General features: G+C 40.9%; 1 protein-coding gene across 1 annotated transcript in view; it reads left to right on the top strand.

Annotated features, from left to right (window-relative positions):
* ATR (ATR serine/threonine kinase) overlaps positions 1-12,127 on the top strand; it is a 1,835,177-nt gene that overhangs the window by 1,695,629 nt on the left and 127,421 nt on the right. The window contains exon 44 of the mRNA XM_044071973.1: positions 10,130-10,283. Within this exon, the coding sequence (XP_043927908.1) occupies positions 10,130-10,283 (154 nt within the window). The remainder of the gene's footprint in view (positions 1-10,129; positions 10,284-12,127) is intronic.

Here is a 12,127-nt window from a genome sequence, read left to right as displayed (position 1 = left end):
CAACTGTTGAAGTCAATCATTTTGTCCTTGTACTGTGGTATAATTCTGGGCGATGGCAGAATGCTACTCAGGGCTAGGGTCATACCTCCCTGGGCTACAAGATCAGAGAGCTCTTCCATGTCTCTTTTCATGTAGTCCAGGGAGGTACGTCTCAGGTCATTCACACCAACATGGACAATGACAGAGTCATATTTGTACTTGTTGTGGAGTGACCTGAGTGCGTGGGTTATGTGGCGGATCCTGGCACCCGACAGGCAGCTGACAGTAACCTTCTCCTTGTTTAGCCTGGTGAGTGTGACATCAGTGTGCTATAGACTATACAGTCACCTATGACTAGTGTGTTGGGTACGTTGTTTTGCCTAATATATTATATATATATATATATATATATATATATATATATATGTTTGCCCATAATATCTGAATAAGTGAGTGGGATTTTCATGACAGCATCAAGGAAACATTTTCCTTCTTTCTGTGTTTTTTTTCTTAAGTTTTGGATTTTTCTTGGTTTATTTATTTATTTACATTTGTTGACCGGGAGAGTCCGACTGGACACAGGTCCGTTTTCAGCGGAGGCCCGGGGAGAAAAGCTCCACATTAAGTATTATTTGCATTATACAGTTAAAAAACATAGCATTTAAATATAGACATTAGTCCAGTTAAGGACGCAAGACAAGAAGAAAACAGATATAAAACAGCTGTAGAACATAGTACAATTTTAAAATATGGTGACATATACTAAACATGGTAACAAATGTAGTTGAGATTCATCAGTGAACAACTGATACAATCTGTTTTTGAGGTACATAACAGCCATTAGCAGTTGTTGCTACTAGAAGTTAGTATTATGTGGTAGGTAGCTGGGAACATGAGCAGCCAAGCTTGCTAAGAGTAGGTTGTTGACAGGGGGCTGAGAGAGGTAGTGGGTGGGGGGAGTGGATAGTATTAGAGGGGGGGTTGCAAGGGCATATCTGGCAAGTTTTGAAGTGTGATTTTAGTAAGGATTTAAAGTGGGTGCAAGAAGTTACAGAGGTAATTGAGGATGGGAGGGAGTTCCAGAGTTTGGCTATAGTGCAGGAAAATAATGCTTCTCCAGCAGAGTTAATGGCTCTTGTGACCTGTAGGAGGTTTTTGTGGCTGGTTAGTGGTCTCGTGGTTATGTAGGGTTGGAGTAGATTCTGGAGTGATGGGACTTTTAGTGGTTGGTTTATTAGTTTGTGGGCGAGTGCGAGTTGGTACCATTGAAGGAGGTGGGGGAGCTGTAGCCAGCCTAGTTCTGCTAGTGAGAGACAGTGGTGAGTACGGTAAGAAGCCCCTGTGGCGAATTTGGCGATTTTGTTGTAGCAGGTTTTGAGCTTATTTAGATCGCATTGTCTAAGGTTAGTAAATATCGAAGAGACGTAAAGTAGGGTAGAGATAAGATGAGAATTTGCTACCGAAATTTTAGCTGCTTTGGTAAGTAGTTGCTGATTTCTATATAATGTTCCTAGTTTTTTGTGCACTTTTTAATGGTCATGGAAATGTGAATGTCAAAGTTCAGTTTACTGTCTATTTCTACTCCTAGTAATTTGGTAGGATGGATGGTGGTGGTGCCTTTTGCTGTGATGTTAAAGTGAGAGCTGTCTAGGGTAAGTTTGGTGAGTTGGAAGACTAGTAATTTTGTTTTGTTTGGGTTGAGTATTAGTTGGGCATCCGATAACCAAGTTTCAATAGAAGAAAATGCTTCCTGTGTGACTTTTTGCAGTTCTGATAGGGAAGGATATCCACACCTCCAGGCTAGTTGCTCAGCATAATGCATCCGAGGTTATCCAAGTGCAACTAACTCTGGGCAAAACTGCAATCCAAATTGTAGCTTGCTACAGATCCCCCATCATGCCCCAGGATTCCCACTCCTCTTTTCTTGATATACTGGAAAATATTAGGGTTCAACCAAACACCCTAACAATGGTCGATTTCAACTACCCCACCATTAACTGGGAAAACTACTCATGTACCACCTCCTTTGCTCAACGCTTTGTGGAATTCATTAATTCCAGTGCCCTGGATCAACTTATCCACACACCCACCAAGGGCAACAATAACCTAGACCTAGTCATTACCAACATGAGTGACCAGTGTTCCACACCCAAAGTCAACTCCTCGTTGGTCAGATCCGACCATAAGCTAATCACCCTAGATATCCACATCCCGCCCCCACCCCCCATTAAGGAAACCATAGTAAAAAATTTCTCCAAAGCCAACTTCATGCTTCTTAAGACAGAAGTGGCGAACTTCGACACCCATGCAGATGGACAGTACAGTTACGACTGCTGAATCCTACACAAATGCACTCTATAAGCATTTGCATGAGTGCCTGGATCGTGCTATTCCATACAGAACCAAGAAGCTATCCTTCAAAAAAAGGAAGCCAATCTGGTGGTCGCCTGCCATAAATAAACTGTACAACAGAAGGAAGAAACCGTTGCAAAAGAGAGTAAAATCCCATGAGTGGTAGAGCTCCCTTGTCAGCCTCAGTAAGAATCTGAGATCCTCCAAAGCTAGCTATGAAAATAAAATCGCCACTGATTCTAAGGACAACCACAAAGCATTCTATAGCTATGTCAAGAATCTCAGTGGCAACACCCAGATCTGCTCAGTTACAGAACAACGGCATGAAAATTACAGAACCAACTGATATTGCCAGCATCTTGGCAGATAGGTTCAATGCTAACTTTACCACCCTCTCACACCCTAAAGGGTCCATATCTATACAGGAAGAATGCAGAGTCCCCGTAATCACAACTACATAGGTAAAAGCTGCACTCTCTAAAGCCAAAAACACAGCATCCATGGGACTAGACAACATCCCAGGCTGCTTTTTACACAAACTTCGGAACAAACTGACTCCCCACCTAAGCACCATGTTCAATCATAGCCTCACTTCAGGCTTTGTGCCCACTGAATGGCGCACAACAACAGTTATCCCACTCCACAAAGGGGGAGCCACTACTGATCCCAGGAACTATCGCCCTATTAGCCTGTTACCCCATCCACACTATCTGTAATGCACTCAAGGTTCCTTAGTTTCTCATAGTTAAAACCCTGCAGTTGCAAAAATTTGGTATGCAGAAAAATAGCCACAGTTGCAGTAGTTTATCAAAAAATTATAAGTCATCTAATGCGTAGTTGTTGAAATCCTCCATTAGTTAGACTGCAAATAACATTCCATGTTTTGCAGTTTCCTCCCTTGTCCTTAATATGCAAAATTAATATTTACTAAATTATCAGACTTTCTGTTCATTAAGCAGAACGTAGAGTAATCTAGAATTGACTTATTGAAGAGCAGTTTGTAAACCTGATTACCTTTGATTCCAGAAGTGTATAAACCTTCAGTGAAGCTACAATCATTGGACGATTTGCCAGGATCCTTACAGCCACTTTCTTTATTTGTGAAAGAAGTACAATAAAAGTGTTGCCCCATGGCCCAGAATTTTCATCCTGGCCACTAACAAAAAGACAGAGAAAAGCCCGAGGTCTACATCAGCTCAACATAAATAATAGTGCTCCCTGAGTCTGGCTTTAATGGGGGCTGTAGAAAAGACCTTCATGAGTAATTCCACATAACCAGGTGCAACTCTGTAGTCATGCTGGAATCATTGCAGCAGACTCATTGATGAGGTGGTGTGTCTGGCGTGTTGCCTCTTCAAGAATGAGCTTACGCAGGCATTTTTGGAAGTCTTTTCCACTAGTAATAACCTTTCGTGTTTTACAGGATGTAAACAATCACCTACAGAAAAGGAAATAGGTGCTAAACACTGTAGAGAATCTCTCTGATGCACCCCTCCCCTCGGCAACTTCTTGTTTTTCTAGGCCACCCCATTTTTCTACAAAAAACTCCCCTGCTTGTAAGCTGTGGTTGAGGCCCAAACATTTTTCAGTCTTGCTTCCCCATCTCCACCCACCGTTTCATTTGTGACTGCTCTGTAGGACTGCCCATAGGAAGCATAGAGTCAGATTTGCCACAACTTGGGGAGACGTCATCATGGATTGGTTGGATCTAACATGGTCACTGATGGGCAACATCTTAGAGCTATTTGCTATTCCCATGAAACATCAGTTGGGGAGCAGGCCATTTTTTCATTATCTTTGGAACACACAGATACTAGGCTCTGCAGAGTGGCTGTAGAACTCATTCCTTCCTTACAAAAAAATCAGAGGGACCATCTTTCCCGTTTTTATTTCAAAAGGACAGGATGTTTTTGTCCCATTGTGAACATTAGCACTATCAGCAAATATTTCCAATATGTAAATCTGAATGGTGAATATAAATTCTCACTTGGATGTGTTATGGGACATGATTGGTTCCACTTGACACATGGATATCTGGAGTCTGCACAGGAGATTCCATTGACACAAACTGGGTGGGCTTCAGTTTTAGTATGAGTTGTGGCTACATTAAGGGACTTCATGGTGCTAACTATAGTTTAAGGCCTCTTGCAGTTACAGAGCCTATGGGAGGGTCTCCATAAAGTGGGAGAAGTTGTCTCTGATCCCAACCTACAGGACTGTCTTGAGGTATATTTTGGCATAGTTTAGTGTCTGTTATTAGTGCTGACAGACAGAATACTGGAAGTCATATCTTGCCAACCTGAGTAATGTTGCAAAGGTGCAGAATCAGAACTTTTTGCATCTCTTGATCCTTATGGTGGCCTTTATCTTAACAGTGTTCACATAACTGTGTTTTTTGGTGTTTATGTAGACAGGAAAGTGTCAGTGGTTGTAAAGCCATCATGTCCTCATGGATCTTGCCACCAGGCTATAGAACTTTGGCAAATCTTACCACAAATCCAGAGGACTATGAGATGTCAGTGTCTTCAGAGTCACCATGTGCTTACAGATACTTTCCTGGTGGCAGATCCCTGTTGTCATGCCTTGAATGCTGGAAATTTCACATTATCAGACATTTGGAATTATGAGTAGTATCCATGACCCTGAAAGCCTTGTATTGACAGTTCCTTCCAAGCCTCCATTCTTTTTGTCATCCAGGCAGTCTGTTGTGTTGTATCAAAAGAAGAAGGAAAAGCCAGTTCTGTGGCATAGAGAGATAAGACCCTGACTAAGCTACTAGCTACCTGAGTTCAGTAAGAAGTCAAGTGCCTGTAGGAACTGGGTGAGGAGAATGGAAGTGACTGGCCACTGACAGTTCAGCCATCTTGGGTAGAGGGAGACAGCTCTATCTCTCCACAATTATGACAGCTAATGGACACATTGGGTGTTACACCCAGAGGAGTCCAAGCCTGCCAAGTCCACTTGCACTAGAAGTTAGAGGAATTTTGGCATGTGGAGGCATGTTTCCCCTCAGGACACAGCAGTAGCAGAGCTTGAAGGAGATGCCAGGGGAATGGAACAGTGCTTCCATGGGAAAAGGATAGACCACCTACCCATGACCAGAGAGTTAACCTGGTCCCTACCACCCGACTATCCTCAGTGATTACAATTTTGTGCATCCAGTTTAAGACCTCCAGAGGATAAAGCCTGCTCTGACCATTGTTGAACATTTTTTTCTGATGCCCCCTGGCTTTTTCTTGTTATTTTATTCAGTTATTCTCTGTTGATAGCAGCCCAAAGGCATCAGGTGAGTTCTGCCTTCCTTAGCTTCACCAGAGAAGTGTCCTCAGAGAGTGACTGTGACGGAATAGCATTTACATTCACAAGTACCCTAAATAAGAACCTGTGTAAGCTTTTTTCCTTTCTGGAAAACCCATACCTTGATGCCCTGAGTAATTGATATGCTTATAGGTGACCTCATCTTAAAACGGTTTGTTTTCATCAGGTCTTAACAAACAATCCCATTCCATTCAACAACTTAAAAGACTTTTTACCAAAAAGTTGTGAAACCTTGAGTAGGTTGTATTTTTTAAGCATGGGTTATGGGAGCTTGGCTCTACTTCGCTTAGGATAGTTGTTTTGAACTCTTGGGGTCACAAACGTGAGGAATCAAGAGTCAGTTAAAAGAGCATTGACTACACAAACCATGTTCCTTAAACTTTTAGTCCCACCCCAGCTAGAGTGCTGCTTGTTTTTTGTTTTTTTTTACTAGGAAATTTCAAATGTGCAAGACTCATTTTCATTATAGGGCTTGGGAAGAAAATTTCAGCATACACCAAAAACAAGAATTTTTTTTTCAGGAAGATCAAAAATAAATGTACTTCATACAACAAATCATACTGAGATACATTTTAAGATTTGAAATTAAATCTCATCACTACAGTGTAACCTGCAAGTAAAATAATTCTAAATAATTCAGCTAAATTAATTAGACACACATTCTTTCTACATGAATATTCCAGTTCCAGTTAACAATTATGTAGAAGTAGTAGTCAAGGAAGAGGGAAGGCACAAGAACAAAGACTGATCTCTTGAAAGATCAATTGCAAAGGGGGTGGAAGAGGAGTTACAGAAAATGAGAAATAAAAGCAGATTGAAGTGTATAGATCAGCTCAATGGTCACACAAAAAAGAGTAACAAAAAGCTAAAGAAATAGGCAGAGGTGCAAACAGGCATCCTCATCAGAATTCTGGGAAGAAGGCAGGCAACTCTCAAAAAGTATCAGTAAGAGACTCTTTCCTCCTCTAGACGGAGGTAGTAGATTTTATTCTCACCTTTTTTCCCTGAGTACAGAGGGGAAGGTAGGTTTCTGTCCCATTCTGGAGATCACAGACTTTAACAAGCACAGCCTACTGCCTTTGATTTACAAGTTGATTCTCCAGGAGGGTCATTTCTGTTCTGCAGCACCGCAGCTTTATTGTGTCATTGGGTATAATGAAACCTTTCAGCCATCTGTGGTCTGCATAGGAGAGTCCTTCAATTTGATCTGTGTTGATTTCATTTAATGTACAATATATTGCTACCTTCTCTCCCTCTTTCTCCTGTACCTATACTGTTTTACCAGAGTGCTAGCTGTAATGGCAGAGACATCACAATAGAGGAAACTAATTTTATTCTGCCTAAAGGATAACTAATTCCTGGTGGCCTCCTCAAAGGTAACAGTGGTAGTAGCTTTGGTTTGAGTGATACCATGGCTGCAGACTCTAGGGGTCTCCATAAAAAGGAAAAATTCTCTATGATCCTGACTTAGAGGGTTGCTTTCTTAGGAGCAGCGTTGAACTCTTTCATTTTCATTAATTTTTATCTAGAGAGAGGGCCTTGGAAATTATAACGTTGCCTGCCTAATTGAGGTTGCAGTGCTGGCTCCAGACTTGGACTCTTCAGCACTTCTTGGAGTTCATGGTTGCCATAATCTTTATAGATGTATTCTTGCAGTGGATGGCAAGGCGTCTTTGTCTACAAAGTACTCCCACTCTCCTAGATCTGTTGTCACTGTCGTACTCCCTTCACCAGTTTTTAGAGTGGCGGTTATTTCCTGCTAGTGTACACATGGTTCTCTCATTTCTGCATCTTTCTCAAACACTGATGTCAGGTGTTTTATAGTGGGTTAGGAATGTATCTGTACTTCTTCCTTTTTTCAGGGTAAGTGAGGAGTTGCATATATACCAGCTGAAGCTAACAGCAATGTTTCCCAAAGTTGTAGAAGGTCAAAAGTAGAAACTGAAATCAGAGCACCTTATGCTTCAGTGCATGGTAAGTGAGCAGACTGTGTGGCAAGCAGTCATACCTCCTTTGCAAAGAGGTGTTACAGGTTTGATAGTACACTGTAGAAGGCGGTATTAGTTGACAGCTGTGCGTATTGCAAGAAAGGTGAGTGTGCTGGAGGACTAATTGTCATCTTCAATCTTCTACTGGAGCCAAGGATAAGAGCATCCTGTCTTTGTAGGGTCTGTTCCAGCAACTGACCTGTTCACCACTTGGAAGAATGCAGTCGTTCTGCTTGAATCAGCAGGGTAAGTGGGTAGATATGCTATCTGTCCTATGGCACAAAATAAATTTGCAGCCCTTTTCACCATTCCTCTGATTCTGTGTCTTATTGCAAAATACAAAGAAAGACTAGCACTCACCCTTAGTTGCATAGAACTGTGTGACTTCAGTTTATGAAGTCTCTAACAGTAGAAGAAACTATCTGACTTATCAGTGAATCCTTCTGTGGCTGGAGTGGCTACAGACCTACCCCAAGAGAGAATGTGTTAGTTCTTCTACTTCCATTGGAAGTCTGGATGGGAGTAGTAGAGGTGACTTAGACCATCACAAAGATTTCCAGTATCAGTTATACTTTGCATTGAAGAAGTTTTCTTTTCAGACAGGTAGCCTTCCTATGCCACCTGAATCAGTTAGTGTACAGGTGATGCTCACTTATTTCAGAACCCTGTAAAACTCATATCTCAGTTACTCCTTGGTCAGGATGCATCTTTCTGTCATCTCTTCCCATCTCAGCCATGTGGATTCAGAGCTGTGGCACAGTACTGCCTGGTTCAGCACCTTTCTAAAGGGGCTCTGCATTTTCATCTGCCTTTGAAGAATACTTTTCCTCCTGGGACTTGAACTTTTTGATTGATTAAGTTGCCTGTCCTTCATTCAGACTGGCTGGTTCAGTGACACTGCATGTCATGTGTGTTCTTAGTGCCCATTACCACAGTCTACAGTATGGTGATGCTACAGTCCTTATTTGTTTGGAACTCTATTAGGCTTCTCAAAATGACAGGCTGTCAATTAGGACTAACAACATTTTCATCCAAAAGTGTTGTCAGAAAAGTCTTTAAGGCAGTCTGTTCATCACATGTGTTTTTTATTTGGGATGGAATCTAGAAGAGAAAAACCCTTTGATGCCCTGAACATGCACTGCCAAAGGAGACCATACCTAAAGGGGGTATACGAATTCAAAAAGGCAAACCAGATATGTGTCCCTTTTGCTTTGGGGTAAGGAGGAACTTGCAGTGAATAAGCAAATTCTTTTCAAGTTGCTTGCTAATTGCATTGCCTTTTGCCATCTCATGGAAGACTGCCCAAATATTGCCATCAAAAGCCAGTCCACAAGGGGTGTGGTTTCTTGCAGTGTTTGCTTCAAAACCATATGAAACTTTAGATTTCTTCTACTTCATTGGCTGTACTTCCTGGAGTTGGTCTTCCTTTAGCACAGTAATGATTAAAGAGTCTGCCTCTGAGCCTTTGCCTTCATCCGTCTCTGGCCTTCCACAGATGCTTATTTTTTTACTGCTTGGGATTTTCTCATCAGTTGCATTTGCCCATTGCAGAAAGCCTCTGACATTAGATATAACAGACATACTCAGTTGATCTGTGGTGACGCATTTTGCATTGGGTGCTTATTATCTTCCAGCTGCCCTGTCATATTTGGAAAACCTTTCTATTCATGTGTACTGTTCATGAATATTTGGCTGTGAAAACTATATAATTTTAGCTTTCCCATTAATAGCAATACAGTCATTTTGTAACCTGACCATCACCTACCCTCCTCCAGAAAAGTGTTTTTTTTTACAGGGGACAGCCTCCCCTGTACCCCAAATGGGGATTTGCCACTGCACTCAGTTACTTGTACATGACAATTACATGATCTCACAGCAGTTGAGAAAGGAGATAAGCACTAATACAGTGCACAGTTGCCTCACACAGACAGCAGTCCCACAGTGCTTGCGTTACAGCAAGGTGACCTATGAGCAAGTATAGAATTGAGCATGTGTGATTATGCAGTTAGAACCATAGCAAATGGTCACAGGGCCCTAGTAAGGAAACCAATAGTTTTATTTTTTGTGAGTTTTTGCTGTCTTTCACATTGTGCTTGCTCAGCACATGAAGTTCAAACTGGGAACTCAGCGACTGGGCTGGACGCACCCTTTAATTAGCATATGACATCATGGTATGCTCAGTTAAGGCACATATAGATGCTCCCAAACATGAGAGCTGGAGAAATTTAAGGATTTTTCTGGGCTGAGAATGCATGAACAGAAGTCACTACAGCTGCTCAGTGCAGAAAGCTTCCTGAAAACTGGATATGATAAGGTGAGTACAAATATTTATGTTGGTACTTGGAAAAATGCAGTTATTGTTTGACTATTTTGGTAAAAAAAAAATCATTATAAATTATCACTCTAGTCAGAGTTTTGTTTATTAAAAAAAATAAATAAATAAATGTGTCCCAGACTGTTGTTATTGTTTTTGCTTTGTTTGTCATTTCCAGGTATAGTAGCAGGTCAGCCTACTGTCGCTCGGTTGCAGTGATGTCAATGGTGGGTTACATTCTGGGACTTGGTGATCGTCATGGTGAAAACATCCTGTTTGATTCTCTAACTGGAGAATGTGTACATGTGGATTTCAACTGCCTGTTCAACAAGGTTTGTGAAAAGTAATTAGTATTTCATTAGGGTGCTCTAAAGTGAAATGAGCTATACCGACTGATGTGGTACTTTTATGATGATTGTTTATGTATGGATATGTACTTGCCTTTCTTCCAGGGCTTCCATGTCAACAGATGCCTTTTGAGTGAGACATTCCAACTAAAACCTAAATTAATAATGTCTCTGGCTGACTAAATTTGCAGAAGATTTCAAATTATGAACTGTAATTGATTCACACACCGACAAACATTTTATCTTCATTTTCTCCAGGAAGGGCTGACAAAGACAAACAACTGGTGTCAGAGCCCTGGACTAAAACTAAATGCCAAGAAATGTATAATAGTACCCTTCGGGAAGTCATCCACCCCTGATAACTGTCATATTGACAACACACCCCTAAGAACTAGGTAAAAGACACTGGTGGAAACAGAGGTACCGAACACTTTAGGACCAAAAACAAGAAACTCTTTAATGCAAAACCAATAAAAACCAAACAGTAATGTAAAGCACTTTTTGTCTGGATATATTGCCAAACTTCAGACAAAGAATGCAAAAAGTTTGCGGCATTAAGTGTTCACCCTGTACCTTCCTATTGAACTAATTAACCAATAGAAACACATCTCCATAGAAACAGTTAAAAGGCAGTAATTAGGTAATGTTAAAACAGCCAAGTTCAGCATTTTCCAACTTAAAAAGCTACAAAAAAGTATTAAGCAAGCAACTCCACCATCCCACCCACAAAGCAAAAAATTTTACCATAGAATTTGTTACCAAATATAATATTAAATATTGGTTAAAAGTTTGCTTAAAATTAACACTTAAACTTGTTAAAATTGTTTTATACTGTCTCTAGACACCTACATGTGTTGTTCATACAAAGTGTTGTTAAAATACTCCATTAACTACAAAAAATGTGCACGGTTACTTCAGGCCAGAGGTTGAAAAATCCATTTAGCTTTTACTCTTCCAAGGTGCGAATAATATTCTACGTTAAACCACCAGTTTTTATATCAGGGCCAAACAGCAAGGCATCTACTCAAACTTTTTAGTTTTAAAATACACAAGTTAGTGAGATGACTTTGTTGAGTCCTGGTGCCCTACTGGCATTGAGTCTCAGTTGCCAAAGCAATTCCAGTTGTTCCAACAGTAATTGGAACGGACCTCCTCTTAAGTTGGGGACAATGTTGTTGTTGTGTCTTTCGGCTTTTCCCGGTTAGGGGTCCCACCAGCAGAACTCCGGTCCGCTAATGATTGGCAGTAGATTTTTACATGCCGAGTTTGCTGGCCCTGACGCACAACCTTCAATGAAGGTACGCCAATTCACGCATGTCTGCACAGAGAAGACGCTCTAGCTGAGAATCGAACAGGACAACGTCTTACTGTGAGGCGATATCTGATCAATAATTCTAAAAACATGGGCCATGGGCTCACCTTGTGGGGCCTCATTCGCTAATTTAATGATGGCCCAGTGGGAACATCAGTTTTTGTTTAACAATAAAGACTCAATGGACAAAATTGTGTTATTTACGAGGTTTTTGGATGACATTTTCCTGATGTTTAGAGGGGAACAACAAGAGGCTTTAAAACTGGTGGACAGTTTAAAGCATACTACTAGTTTTTTTAAAATTTACTAGTGCCTTCCATGAAGAGTCTATTGCTTACTTAGATGTTAATTTAATTAAGGATAGCTTGGGTAAAAAGAATGTGGCTAAAATGTACTGCAAGTCAACATACTCTAATTATTTTCTTTTTTATACAAGTTCACATCCCCACCACCAGAAAAAATCTATCATTAAAAGTCAGTTAGTCCATGCTGCCAGAATGGTGTCAGAGCAGAAGGA

This window comes from Protopterus annectens, chromosome 5.part0 (assembly GCF_019279795.1).
Source record: "Protopterus annectens isolate FY-2018-M chromosome 5.part0, PAN1.0, whole genome shotgun sequence".
In the NCBI taxonomy this organism is placed as follows: domain Eukaryota; kingdom Metazoa; phylum Chordata; order Ceratodontiformes; family Protopteridae; genus Protopterus; species Protopterus annectens.
This window is presented reverse-complemented; position numbering and strand designations above follow the sequence as displayed.